The sequence below is a fragment of the Aulonocara sp. 'chitande type north' Nkhata Bay genome, linkage group LG11, assembly GCF_057382095.1.
Source record: "Aulonocara sp. 'chitande type north' Nkhata Bay isolate Kocher_YH1m ecotype deep benthic linkage group LG11, A_spYH_male_GT1.1, whole genome shotgun sequence".
NCBI classification, from domain to species: domain Eukaryota; kingdom Metazoa; phylum Chordata; class Actinopteri; order Cichliformes; family Cichlidae; genus Aulonocara; species Aulonocara sp. 'chitande type north' Nkhata Bay.
Genome location: NC_141354.1, coordinates 26,506,472 through 26,520,505, shown reverse-complemented (window position 1 = coordinate 26,520,505; position 14,034 = coordinate 26,506,472). Strand labels below are relative to the sequence as shown.

The window sequence follows — 14,034 nt, the reverse complement described above, 5'->3', positions numbered from 1 at the left end:
CTCCCACCGGTGCCCCTCGCCTCCTCCTGCTCCTCATCATCTCACCTTGTTTGTTTGCTGTCTTTTTTAATAAACTGCACTTTGTTAAGTTCTTCCTTGTTCTCCTACTCTTCGATAAATGCTTTTTATTTGCACTCCTGATGCCCACTCTCTCCAACTTCTCACTCACCTCTTCCTCCACTTTCTGGTTTCCCTTAAAGGCATGGTGTGTGAGAAGGGGATCCAGATCCTTCTCACCACCGTGGGGGCATTCGCTGCCTTCGGCCTGATGACGGTGGCAATAGGCACGGACTACTGGCTGTACTCCCGTGCCCTCATCTGCAACAGCACAGCCAACGTGACCCAGGATGACCCTCATAATAAGGACAAGAAGGACCCTGGTGCTCTCACCCACTCCGGTCTATGGAGAATATGCTGCTTGGAAGGTAACAAAAGAGCTTTCATCGACAGGAATCTGTGTGCGGGATTTGGACTTAAGTAGACGCATGTTTGAAAAAGTTTGAAGTTTATAGCTACTTTCTGGATCTTTAGGTTCATATTCAACTGAGAGATATAATAGAGTTGCAGGGTGGAAGGGCACTCACAGTATTGTGTGACTTTAAGTTATGGTCGTGGCGGTTTCAGACTGGATGCTGTGCAGGCAGCAGATGAATTGAACCACTGTTTAAATCACATTAATCACTGCACGCAGTAATTTTGATACTCTGTTTATTATACTGTATTTATTGGCTCTTTTTTTAATTTTCTATATTCAAATATTTAACCTTCAAGCTGGTGGCCTGAAACCCGCTCCTGAGGTCCAACGAGACAATCGTATCTCATTGAAATGTTAAAGCTTATAAATGGGAGTACATTTCCCATTATTCAGTCACATATTTTTAATAGTATGCATTGTTCTTCTGTTAAATGGGATCAGAGTCTAACAGCAAGAACCTCTCACTTGACTTTAGAAAAACTTTGTTCAGGAGGGCGCAGCACTGCAGCAGCACCAACATACACATTTCATTTGTATTTGGTCGACCGTGCCACAGGGCCAAAAAAAACAATTTTGCATAATTGCAATATAATTACGTGATACTGAAGCGTAACCCTCATCCAAAATAATCCATTAATCATTGTCTGTGATTCAGGATGCATTCATTCAAGTCAATTGCTGAAACAAAAGCCTCTGTTCACCCATCGGCTTCTCATTTCAAGTGGCGGAAGATACAGAATCTGGCAGCAACCATCTCTCAATCTTCACTTCTTGTGTCACTGCAACACAAGCTGCTAATTCATTATACATTACACTGCCTGCCTGACACTCTACAGTAAAAGCTGGGATGGAGTTAACAGTGAAGAAGCAAAGGGGTGGTGTGAGTTTGCGATCTGTGCCTTTGCTCACATGCAGACTGAGGTAAAAGCTTTTTTTTGTCTCCGGGAAAACCGCTTGGCTCTCTTTATAAAGCATCCCTGGCCCATCCTGGGCTTGGTCATTGTACAAAGCTAATTTGTCCTCATCTCTAAGCTTCCTGATAGCAAAGCAGCCAATTAGAGATAAGCTCTAGCCCTTGCAGCTCTGCTGCAGTGCACCCCCACCCACTCTTTCCCTCACCGCTCTCTCTCTCAGTTTTTTCCACTTGCTATCTCTCTGCCTTCCTCCCCCAAACATTTTTACATTTCATCTTTCACTGGTTTGTCCTCATCTTTGCCTCCTTGTAGTTTCCTCTCGTTTTCAGCCTTTTCTGCTGCAGTAAAGCTGACAGAGTCTTGGCGTGGCTTAGAGGTCAAGTATCCTTGATGTCTGTGGAGTATTCAGCCAAGATAGATGCTCAGTAGTTGTGCAGTGATGCAGTGAGGTGTAGAAGGGGTGGAAATGCAGGACATGCTAGCTCCAAAAGATTTATGCCTGCAGGTGGGTGGCACATTGTGCTGTGGATATAGACGTGTCCTGTCCTCTTCTCCCCTCTGCAGACTCATTCAAGGTGGGGTTGCACTGACTTACCAGTCAATGAAGATTTTATCTGTCTGTGTGATTTTTTGTTAGATAATTCCACAAATGTGTGAGCCCGATACTGAACATGTCAGCTGCCAGAGTCACTTAGCACAGCTGTGTTTGAGGTCATGTAGTGAGATAATATTGGAAGCACGTTCACATACACTCATTGAATACTTTATTCAGTTGCCCCTTTTGTCTTCAGAGCTACCTTAATTATTTCCTGGCACAAATTCAACAAGGTGCTGGAAATGTTCCTCTGAAATGTTGCTCCATATTGGAATGACAGCGTCACACAGCTGATGGGAATCCATGAAATGAATTGAGAGATGTATATATTGGTTGTAATGAGGTTTATTACACGAAGCAGTCCTCTGTCCTCTCATATCAATGAAGCATTTTCACCTAAAGAACTGCTGCACATTGGATGTTTTCTGTTTTTAAGACAATTCTCTGTAAATCCTAGAGATGATTGTGTAGGAAAATCCCAGCAGATCAGCAGTTTCTGAAATACTGACTAGCCTATTTGGCTACTGAAACGTTTTATTCACTCTCTCTGCCTCTTAGGGCAGCAGACCACATGAACCAGTGTTTCTAAAACTAACTCTTACATTTATATAAGACTATAGATATAGAATACTCTAAGAACGTGTGTGCATAAGGTGGTATTTTCACAGTCCTGGATTTGTGGTTTAATAAAGGACGATGGAAAATGCCAACATAGACTAATGCAGGGTTTCAAAAATGCCTGATCCATGTGGCTCATCCAGTATTTCCCTCCCATTGTACCACCATCTGTTTCTTTACAGACCTACCTGTGGAAATGTAGGAGCACTGAGAGACCATCTCACCCCACATCTGTTCGTCTCTCCCTCAGTCTGTGTCTCTTAATTTCATCACTCCACCTTTCTCAAAATCCATCCACCAACAACAGTGGTGGGCTGTCATCATCGTTCCGTGCGTCCCTCCGTTCGTCTGTCTGTCTACATTCAAGACCCCGCCGGGTAGTTATCGGTCTGCCTGTGTGTCTGCTTGTATGTATTTACGTTGTGCCTGTGCGTTCACTGTGTTTGTGACATTACTAACATAAGCTGTAATTACAACGAGAGTCATTAACCTCGATGATGTTCCTAAACAATATACCCAAATTTACCATTCAGCGCATTTGCTTGGATTCATTTTCAAATCACGGTACAACATTTTCCAGGTCAATCAGTCTTTTCATCAAGAGGATAGAAACTGTTCTCATAAGGCTTCAGCTTTGAGTTGTTGCCTTTTGTTGAGTCTGGTCACCATTTTTCTTCTTGTCTGTCTCAGGAGTGAAGAGAGGAGTGTGCTCTCAGATTAACCACTTCCCAGAGGATGCAGACTTTGACCATGATGGGGCAGAGTACGTCCTACGTAAGTTATTACCTGAAGTGCCAGATGTGGGTGATGTAGAGGGGGAACAAAAAAACAACCTGAAAACAAATTAAGAGCAAAGTATAAAATGATGCCTTGATGCTTTAAACTTGGCGTTTTATTGCTCATTCTCTCAATCACATTAAGAAATAAACACGTGACAAGGTTTACAAAGCCATGAGAGAAGGGGTGCCCTAGTTCATGCTCAGTGCCCTGCAGACATGTCTTTCTGCACTGATATGATGCATGTGTGCCCGTGCATACGTAAAGAAAAGCTTGTGCTCTGTTTACAATGTTGCAGAGGCATTTTGCTGGCATTTAGGTGGCATTTTCTCTCCTGTGGCCTAGTTGTCCTAGATGAGAGAGGCGTGTTAATGTGTGTGTGTGTGTGTGTGTGTGTGTGTGTGTGTGTGTGTGTGTGTGTGTGTGTGTGTGTGTGTGTGTGTGGTTGGCAGACCTCCTGAAAGGACCGGGGGCCACATGGGAAGGGTTTGATTCAGTTGGGTGCCTAGAACTGAGTAATTAATTTCCTCAAAAAAGTATTCTGTGTATTTTATTTAAAGCAAATTTCAACATATTTAATTATTTCATAGCATTTTTACCCATTTTTCTCACATTTTCTAAGCCTTGGTTAACAAGGACATAGAATGTTTTTCTCCACCTGTCACTACAGTAGGAGCACAGAAACAGGTTGGCTATAATTTCTTCCTTGTAATCCTTATAGGGAAATATGCTTCTTACAGTTTCAATGTTAGATGATCATATTAAGCATAGCGAAAGAAATCCCAGTGAGCCAAAAGGTCAGGGGTCAGACAGCACTAAACGCTTGGTTTCCAATGGGTTTTCTACTCTTTTGTCGAGTTGATGTCAGCTCAGAACGATTTTCCTTATATTTCTTATTTTAACATGGCTTAGGTTACCATGCCATACCACTTTATTTATAAAGCACTACAGTGCTGATCAAAGTGCTGCACAATAACAGCAAACATAAAAGACCAAAGGGTAAAAGTTAGAGAACACACTGGGTCAAAGGCCATGGCGTAAAAATGTGTCTGTAAACAAGAGTTAAAAACAGCAAGTGAAGGAGACTGCCTGAAGTGCGATGGCAAATTGTTCCACATACATGGAGCCGCAGCTGTGAAAGCTCTATCGTCTTTGAGTTTGTGTTGCATCTTTGTAACAAGCGAAGTCGTCTGGTCTGCTAACCTGAGAGAACGAGACGGGATGTAAGGATGTAACAGCGCACACAGCTGAAACGGGGGAAACAACCACTTAGAGAATTAAAAACAAATAAAAGGATTTTAAAGTGGATTTGTAAAGGCTCTGGAAGCCAGTGTAGAGAAACTAAAATTGGAGTGTTATTGGTTGCACCAGATAAAAATCTAGTGTTCTGCACCAGTTGTAGGAGGTGCAAAGGAGCGTGAAGTCAAGCTAATTCCTATGAAAAGTGCATTGCAGTAATCGAGATGAGACGTAATAAAAGCATGTATTAATGTTTCAAGGTTTGCATATGGACAGGAGAGGCTTGATTTGTGACAGCAGCCTCAAGTGGAAAAGGCAGGAATTAGACACTGTGTTCCCATGAGGATCGAACTATAGAGAATGATTCATTTTCACACCTAAATTAGTGAATTAGTGAATTAGTGATTAGTGAATTTCTTATATAAGGTCAAGAAGAAAATGTGACACAGGAGGTGCATTTGGTGCCACTGGAACAACATAACTTCTGTCTTGCTCTCATTAAAATTTGGAAAATTTAATCAATAAGCCAGTTAAGGAAAGGCTGGACAGGACATGCACCAATGTGTTTCACTATAAAAATAAACTTGACAGTCATAACAGTTAAAGCAAATATTATGTGTCTGGAAAATAGTGCCAAGTGGGTACAAAGAGAAAGATGGAGGTCCAAAAATGGAGCCTTGTGGTACTTTTTTCAGACAGAGAATAAATGTTTTCTTTAAATGTGAAAGTGCTACAAATGAGCATAAAAGATTTAGTCCTAGTTGTCGTAGTGCCAGGATGCACAATAAACACTCTCTGAGCACCTACTTTGTCAAAAACACATCAGAAGAGCAATTTGTAAATTTGCCTGCAGCACAGGCACAACAATTGCATGCTGATTTAATGAAGAAGCCAATCACAGTTGCAACAATGATCTTATTTTTTGTATAGGGTTTTTCTAACAGACCTATTTCAGAATAAAATGCTTGTGATACTCTGTTAGAAAACCTATGACATAATTGACTGTTCTGTCCTGTATACAAGAGCTAAATAACTTGTGCTTATTTAGGTAATTTGATTATATTACACAAACTTTATCAAAAGCAAGTTTTGATCTGGTGAAAATCTTCTATTCATTAAGTTTCTTGATGTCATGTTGCACAGTAATAGCTTTTTGCTTGTTTCATTTACTCTTCATCTTCCATTCTTTTAGGGGTAGTCAGGGCTTCCAACATCTTCCCCATCCTTAGTGCCATCCTTCTGCTGATGGGAGGAGTTTGCATTGCTGCTAGTCGTTTCTATAAAAGCAAAAGGAATATTATCCTGGGGGCAGGGATCCTCTTCGTGGCTGCAGGTAAGTGAGGACTGTTTTACGTAACTCTGTATGTAGCTCAGTATCTGTGCTTGTGTGCACATGTCTTCATGTATTTATCTACACTGCTATAAAAAAATTACAGGAACACATTTTTATAGTAGTGCCAAGTCAGTTACACCTCTGGGATATTGATCTGGTCGGTTAAGTAGCAGAGGGGGTTGTTAATCAGTTTCATCTCTTTTGGAGTTAATGAAATTAACACGGATGCACTAGAGGGACAACAGTGAGACAATCCCCTAGAGAGGAAATTACATTTTTCCCTCCTTATTTTTCCTGACTGTTTTTTCACTAGTTTTGCATTTTGCTAGGGTCAAAAATTACCTACAGCAGGCCTCTAGTGTGAATGTGCCTGACCAAATAATCAAAAACAGGCTTCGTGAGGGTGGCCTCGGGGCCTGACATTGTCTAGTGGGCCCTGTCCTCACTGTTCAGCGCTGTGGAGCCCGATTTGGTTAGCATTTGACATAGAATACTAGAATTTGCAGGTCCATCATGGGCACCATGTGCTTTTCATAGATCAGACCAGATTCACCCTAAACACATGAGAGATGTGAAAGGGTCTGGAGAAGAACGTTATGCTGCCTGTAATAGCATTCAGCATGACTGTTTTGGTGGTGGATCAGTGATGGTCTGGGGAGGCGTATCCATGGAGGGATGCAAGGACCTCTACAAGCTAGGCAACAGCACCCTGACTGCCATTGGGTATCAGGATATAGTCCTTGGGTCCACTGTCAGGCCATATGCTGGTGCAGTGGGTCCTGGGATCGTCCTGGTACATGACAATGCTCATCTGCTGAGAGCATGGAGGCAGTTCCTGGAGGATGAAGGAATTGATACCATTAACTGGCTCCCACCATCACTTGATCTAAATCCGGTAGATTTAATGTGTGTGACATTCTGTTTCAGTCCTGCATCATTTTTTCACTTTGGTTTTGCAGTGTCTTTGAATTCAGCTCTCTGTAGGATGACAATTTTCTTTTCCTTGAAATGATGTAGGATCCGTTTGTACCTATTGCATTACCCAGTCCATATCAGTGTAGATATCCTGCATTTTTTTCCATTGAGATCTGATTGTTTTTAAATGGTTGTTATACCTTTTTTTAGCAGGGTAGATGTGTGAACAGTGTTCTGGCACAACAGTTTCTATGCTTTGTTTGGGGGTGCCTGTCGCTGCCAAATTAATGGCTACCTGTTGTTTTTATTAACAAATGTCAGACAAATTTATGTATTAGCACTGTATGCAGGCCCATGTTTGTGTACATCTTTTATAAATATCGTATTTCTGTGCTGTCGCAGGTCTGAGCAACATAATTGGTGTGATTGTCTACATCTCGGCTGCGCTGGGGGACATTTCTCCGAAGAAGGATGAAGATAAGAAATGGCAGTACTCCTATGGTTGGTCCTTTTACTTTGGAGGCCTTTCCTTCATTATGGCTGAAATGGTGGGGGTGCTGGCTGTCAACATCTACATCGAGAAGAACAAGGAGCTCCGCTGCCGTTCTCGCACCGACATTTTCAAAAGTACCACGCACGCCATGCTCCGCCTGCCCAGCTACCGCTTCCGCCGCCGCTCTCGCTCCTCATCCCGTTCGACTGACCCTTCCCGCTCCCGAGACCCCTCGCCTGTGGGGGGAGGTGGAGGAAAGAACTTCGGGCTGCCCCCCTCTGCACTACTTTCCCAGGGCCCCATTTCAGTGTCCACTCTACCCAACCCGCACTCTCGCTCCCACACAGCCCTGGCTGGAGGAGACATCTCCCTGTACACGTTGTCCCGTGACCCCAAGTTGGGAGGGTTGCCGCCCATGTATGGAACGGTGGACAGGGCCACGCTCTACCAGCTCCACAACTGCTTTCCAAAGGATGGAGGCGTAGGGGGAGGGGGGGTGATGATGAGCGGCACTCTCCCATCACTCAAGTCCCACAACCCTTCCAATTCTTCCAACTCCAATCCACCAATTCCCAACTCTGTGGGCTCTGGCCCTCCGCCCTTCACCTCATCCACAGTCGACAGGGAGCGAGGGATGGGGACTCTGGACAGGCTGAAGGGAGACAGGGAGAGCAACTCTAACACCCTCAATAGAAAAACAACACCTGTTTAGAGGAAGGGTATTAGAGGGGTAGGTGAGGAGGGAGGAGGATGGGTAGTAAAGAAAGAGGGAAGCCAGAAAGGAGCACTGCAGGCTCAACAGGAGGTAGAAACACAGGCAGAAACACAGGAGGTAGAAACACAGGTAAAACGCTACATCTCTCCCTCCATGTTCACTGTTATTTAGTCTACTCAATCTCACTGAGGATAAAAAGAAGAGTAATAACAGAGCGATAATAACAACAACAATGAACTTTCACAATAAAACTATTTTGATATTTTAATGTGCTAGAAATGATTTATTTTGTTAATGATCAAACGCAATTAACCTTGGGCTATTATGAAAATGTTTCACATAATTTTTGTGCAATATTACCGCTAATTTAACCAGGCCATCATTGATGTAAAATTGTTGTTGTGATTATTCTTAGAGTTATTACAGGCTAGCTGTATGTGCAAACACTATAATTTAGAATGAAATTTTAATTTTCACATTTTCTTTTCCTTTATGACTTTTACTGTGAATCTCTTCCATGCAGAGCCACTGGGACTAACAGTGAGCTGTAATATGTCAGTGTCCAGCATGAGTGTGCACAATAACGTGGGAGAATGAGAGCCTGTATAATTATTTTTTCTTTTTTAACCCAAATGTTGTATGATTTTCATTTATATGATGAAGTCAGATGTGAATACTGTAAATTGTCTTCCAATATTGATACTGAAAGAAATGCAACAATAATGTGAGTGACTGCGACAGCTCACCAACTTCATTGTTATTATGAGTCTGAGTTTTCTATGGGCCTCTGTTAGTCTTATTTCCATTCTAATCAGTGTGAACAGTAGTAATTGTAGCTCTAGTCGTGTTGAAGATGTTTGTTCTTGGGCATTAACAGAACCTCTGCTCAGACGTAGCAGGAAAAAAAAAAGAGACATAGAATTACACATTTGTACAGAATCAGGTGAAGGTTGCTGCCTGAGGAGAAAAACAAAACAAAAAAAAGCAGATTTTTTTCTATGAAAAGTCCCAAAGTGACACATGCAAATCATCATTTTCAGTGGCAAAAAAGAAAAACACTCTGTATATGTGGGTTAAAGGGTTTAAAAAAGATACCTGTACATTGTAATTATGCATACATATATTTGTAACGTCTATAGACATGTTTCTCGGGACCACTGTTCAAAATGGGTATGCATTTTGGAACGAGCCGGTTTGGCTTAAGTGTTTTGCTCCCAGTGCCGTCCCTGGACTCTTGTCGGGTGGTTTCAACCGCCAACCCTGGCCCGCCATATCTGCCCATTTACGGCCACACGATCAGTGTTTTCCCTACTTTATCACCAATGGCGGCTTCACCACAGACAACCCCTTAAGCTCCCCAAAGATTCCTTTCACTGTGCTTCCCCAGTAACTCCTGAGTCTGAACTCTGCGCTGTTTATGTGGATGAGAATGTAGACACATGTAACACCCAGCCATCCCACCCTCTTCCAAACTGTCCCGAGTGACTGCAGATCTAGGTGGAAACTGTGGATTCACCTGCTACGTGGTATAATGAAGAAACAAAAACAATGACCAGATGCTTCCAGATTATTTTCATTTCGTTGATTTCATTTCAGAAAAAGAAAAAAATGTGATTAAAAATGCACACAGATAGCATTTATGTGGGCAATATGAATAGTATGTAGTTGAGAATAGATATATCTAGATAAATGATTATGGTTTATCTAAATGTGTGATAAACTTAAAACACTGTATTGCACGAAGTTTATAAAAAAAACAATAACAGAAATATTTACAGAGTGCTGTCTTTTTTTTCCTTTTTTTGTTGTTCAGTAGAACCTCCAAATTGACTGAAAAAAAAGGTGGAATATTCTGGTTTTTTACCCGAGTAAATGAAGCAATACAATATTTTACAAATACTGCACTAAAAAAAAGTCCTGCAGTTAATTTGTGTTTCATGTTCTTTCTCCTGTTGTTGCGCTACAGTAGAAGGCTGTGAAAAAACACAGTTGAATCATAAAGATTCAGATTTAATTCCGTTCATATTCAGTGCATATTCATATATAAAATTATTTAGTTTATTTTAATTTGTTATGGTGGTTGACAAAAACAAGTTAATTAGGCATTAACTTGATAGACACTTTATTATGTTGTCAACTCAAGTATCTAATCAGCCAGTCACATGGCAGAAATTCAGTGCATTTAGGCATACAGATATCAGCGAGACAACCTGCTGAAGTTCAAATCGAACTTCAGAATGGGGAAGAAAGGCAATTTAAGTAACTTTGAAAGTGGCATGGTTGCTGTTGTCAGTCTGTTTCAGAAAATGCTGATCTACTGGGATTTTCCCACACAACCACCTCTAGGGTTTACAGAGAATGGTCTGCAGGTATGCAGGTGAAAGGTATGCAGAGGAGCATCTCTGAACATGCATCATGCCAAACCTTGAAGCAGATGGGCAACAGTAGCTAAACGCAGCACTGAGTATGACTCCTGTCAGTTAAGACTCTCCAGTCCATATAAGTGGATCAAAAAGTTATAAAAACAACAACAACAAGAGTTCCCTATAGACAACTTACACCGTGACCTGCAATTTGGCAGAGGTCATGGACCTTATACCTGAGAGCAATCATCAACTTCTGTTTCAGACTCACCTAAATATTGTGCGGAGGATAACTGCTGATTATGAAAGCTGGGGTGCTGGGTGAGACCAAGTGGTTTTCAGTTGTTCTGAGTTGAGTCTGCAGATTTCAAGATTAGTAGTGAGACTATGTTCATCTTTTCTTTTTCTTTTCCTTTTCTTGGGCTCACCATTGTGAATTCAGCCCCCAGGGACAGGCTGTAAAGATGGAGTTCTGCTGTAACGTCTTAGGGAGAATATTCCACCTTCTTAACTGTAGGGCGTGTAAGAGTGTGACACCTCGTGCTGGCTCAGAGTGCACTAAAAAGCGCAAAATTTCTTGGCTAGACAAACACAACCTTTTTTATTTATTTATTTATTTTATTCTTCTTGCCTGTCCCGTTTGGCTCTTTTGCCATCAGAATTATTGTCTAAAGGCAAAGAAAGATGCCCAACGGATTTACTTTACCAAATTGACCATCCCAGCCTTGCCATAATGGTCCATTTGATTCACCTTTTATTGTTTATTTTATTTTCACTTGCTGAATACGGGACAGACTTGACTGGCGGAAAGAAGGGGGAGAAAGAAAGAGGGAAAGAGAAACAGCTGAGAAGAGGGACGGAGAAGAAGGGCAAAAAACAAAAACCAACAGAATGGGCAGAAAAAAATGCATATATCAATCACCTGGATCACCTGTTGAGAAAGAAAAAAGAAAACAAGCAGAAGAGAACAAGAGTAATAGAATAAACAACATCACAATGATATATGGGAATATGACAGTAAATACTAAATATTAAACATTATTGTGCAGCACATAAGATCAACAGAACACAGTGTGCTTTGAGGTAGGAGCCAAAAAGGGTGTAGTTTGTGGGTGTGATCACCCGTGTGTACACCTGTGAGCATGGACGCGCTTGTTTTTTTAAAAGGTTCCTTCATGTAATGATCTGCTAGAGGGTGTGGGGGGGCCACAGCCCCGTCCTCCAGGGCATGAAGCAGGTATGGAGGAGATCAAGACTCCAGACATCCAGAGGCCCCCAGAACACAAGAGACCAAGGAAGACCAACAGAGGGGCAGCCGTGCCACTGTCCCACTCAGAGTGCACTAAAAAGCGCAAAATTTCTTGGCTAGACAAACACAACCTTTGCTCACCACCAGATTTGGCTCCTTGCAACTTCATCCACTTCCCAAAAAGGAAAATCAAGTTGAAGGATCCCCATTTTGACACATTGGAAGAAATCCAGCACCCACTGCAGAGAAACAAGTGCCAAGAGACACAGTGGTACTTGTAAGGAACAATCTAAAAACAGAATGCTGCTGAAAACCACCCAGAAGTGCACCAAACTATGACCTTGAAAGTGAGATCTGCAAGTCTAGTTCATGACTGAGAATGGACTTCTCAGTTAACTAGAAGATCCTTTTTTGCACTTAATACTTTGAAATAAGCGAATATTTGCATAATTTTAAAAAAAATATTTTTTCAATTACAGCTAAGGAGAGCAATTGATTTTTCTGCTCACTCTGCAAGTGACAAAATGGTAAAATGCCAAAGCTTGGCCAGTTACATTGTTGCAGAGTTGAAGTTAGTACTTCACCGTATCATTAGAGAGCTAAAAAATTAAGGAGAACCCAGCTTTCATCTCTACACCATCATGACTGTCACCGAGCTCCAAGTGTTGTGCGACAGTTTGGCACGTTACATCACATGCCTCCACTGAACGTGTCTTGAAGCCAGTAGTCTGAACACGATGTGAGCATATTCAACTGTTTGGTCAAGAGACCATTTCACAAACTCTGATCCATATCAAAGTAATCTAAAAAAAGTGCCATGAGATAAGGTATTTACAACAAAATTTACTTAAAGCATCAAAACTAAAGGTACTCATGATGGCCTCTGTCACTTTTATGTTATGAAATAGTTGGATTATTATCATACTGCGATTGTGATGGACATTCTGACAGATGAGGTCAGACAGGAGTCTCTGAGGACTGTGATGTTTGCAGATGACAATGTGATTTGAAGTAGGAGTAGGGACCAGGTGGAAGAGAACCTGGTGACGCGGAGGTATGCTCAAGAGAGAAGAAGAATGAAATTTAGTAGAAGTAAGACTACATGCGTGTGAATGAGAGCTAGACAGAAAAGGTAAAGTTGCAAGGAGATGTAGTGAAGGTGGAGGTGAGTTTAAATACCATGCAAAGCAGCATATAGAGCACAAAAAAAAGGTGAAGAAGAGGGTGTAAGCAGGGTGGAGTGGATGGAAACGGGTGTCAGGGTGGTTAGTGGCAGAATTATAGCAGCAAGAGTGAAAGTTTATAAAACAGTATTAAGACCTGCTATGATCTATGTTTTGAAGACAGTGGCACTGACCAAAAGACAGGAAACTCGAGGTGGCAGATTTGAAGATGTTAAGATTTTCACTAAGCGTGACCAGAATGGCCAGGATTAGAAATGAGAAAATCAGAGGGAGCAGTTAGGTTGAGTAGTTGACAAGTTAGACACGCAAAGTTAGGATGGTTTGGAAATGTTCACATAAGGAATAGTGGATAAATTGGACAAAAGATGTTTAAGATAGAGCTTCTAGGCAGGAAGAAAACAGGAAGACCACAGAGAAGATTTATGGATGTGTTGTGAAGGATATGAAGAGTGTTGGTATGACAGGGGAGGATGCTAGGGATGGGCTGAGATGGAGGCAGGTGAGACCCCTCAAGCGAGCAGCCGAAAGACGAAGAAGAAGGATTATTATCGTCATCCTTTAACTAACATACAGGCGCAATTTTAATGCTGCAGTTTAATCTGCTAAAGCCAGATTTAACTGTTTGACGTATTGGAGCAATCGTTGCATTATTGTCCATAAATATTTGGTAGAGTAGAATTTTAAAGTGAGTGCAGTACATTACAGCAACTGTGATATTTCACCACTTGTCAATAACACACACAGTTTGTCATAAACACTGCTCTTAGTAGTTACTGTGGCTCAAGGACTCTTAGCTAATGTTTTGTTTGCTGTGATCCTAAAACGATTTCAACCTTCCCTGTCAGTCTTGAGGCTCCTAATATTTGCAAATATATGGATAGTGCCAGATGGGTGGTACTTGCCAGAGAAGATAATGAGAAGAGCAACTGAAAGTTAATTCACTGAGCCCTACCTCCAAATAACTTTTTTCCGCCTCATAGGGCCATCTGGTACCTCATGCACGTTTTTTGCATGAACGATTACAAAATACTGTAAAGGTGTGCTTCGGTCACTACTCTCCTCAGAGGGATGCAGAGGAGTGGCAGCTCAAAGACTCCCATTACTGACAAGAGATGATACTCCAGATGCATTAGAGCAGGAGGAAGCAGTGACATCCTTGACAAG

General features: G+C 41.8%; 1 protein-coding gene across 1 annotated transcript in view; it reads left to right on the top strand.

Annotated features, from left to right (window-relative positions):
* Positions 1–9,835, top strand: part of cacng8b (calcium channel, voltage-dependent, gamma subunit 8b) — a 29,957-nt gene extending 20,122 nt beyond the window's left edge. The window contains exons 3-6 of the mRNA XM_086311542.1: positions 201–425; positions 3,293–3,376; positions 5,811–5,951; positions 7,269–9,835. Coding sequence (XP_086167668.1) covers positions 203–425; positions 3,293–3,376; positions 5,811–5,951; positions 7,269–8,071 — 1,251 coding nt within the window. The 5' untranslated portion in view covers positions 201–202 and the 3' untranslated portion in view covers positions 8,072–9,835. The remainder of the gene's footprint in view (positions 1–200; positions 426–3,292; positions 3,377–5,810; positions 5,952–7,268) is intronic.
* Positions 9,836–14,034: the final 4,199 nt, after the last annotated feature.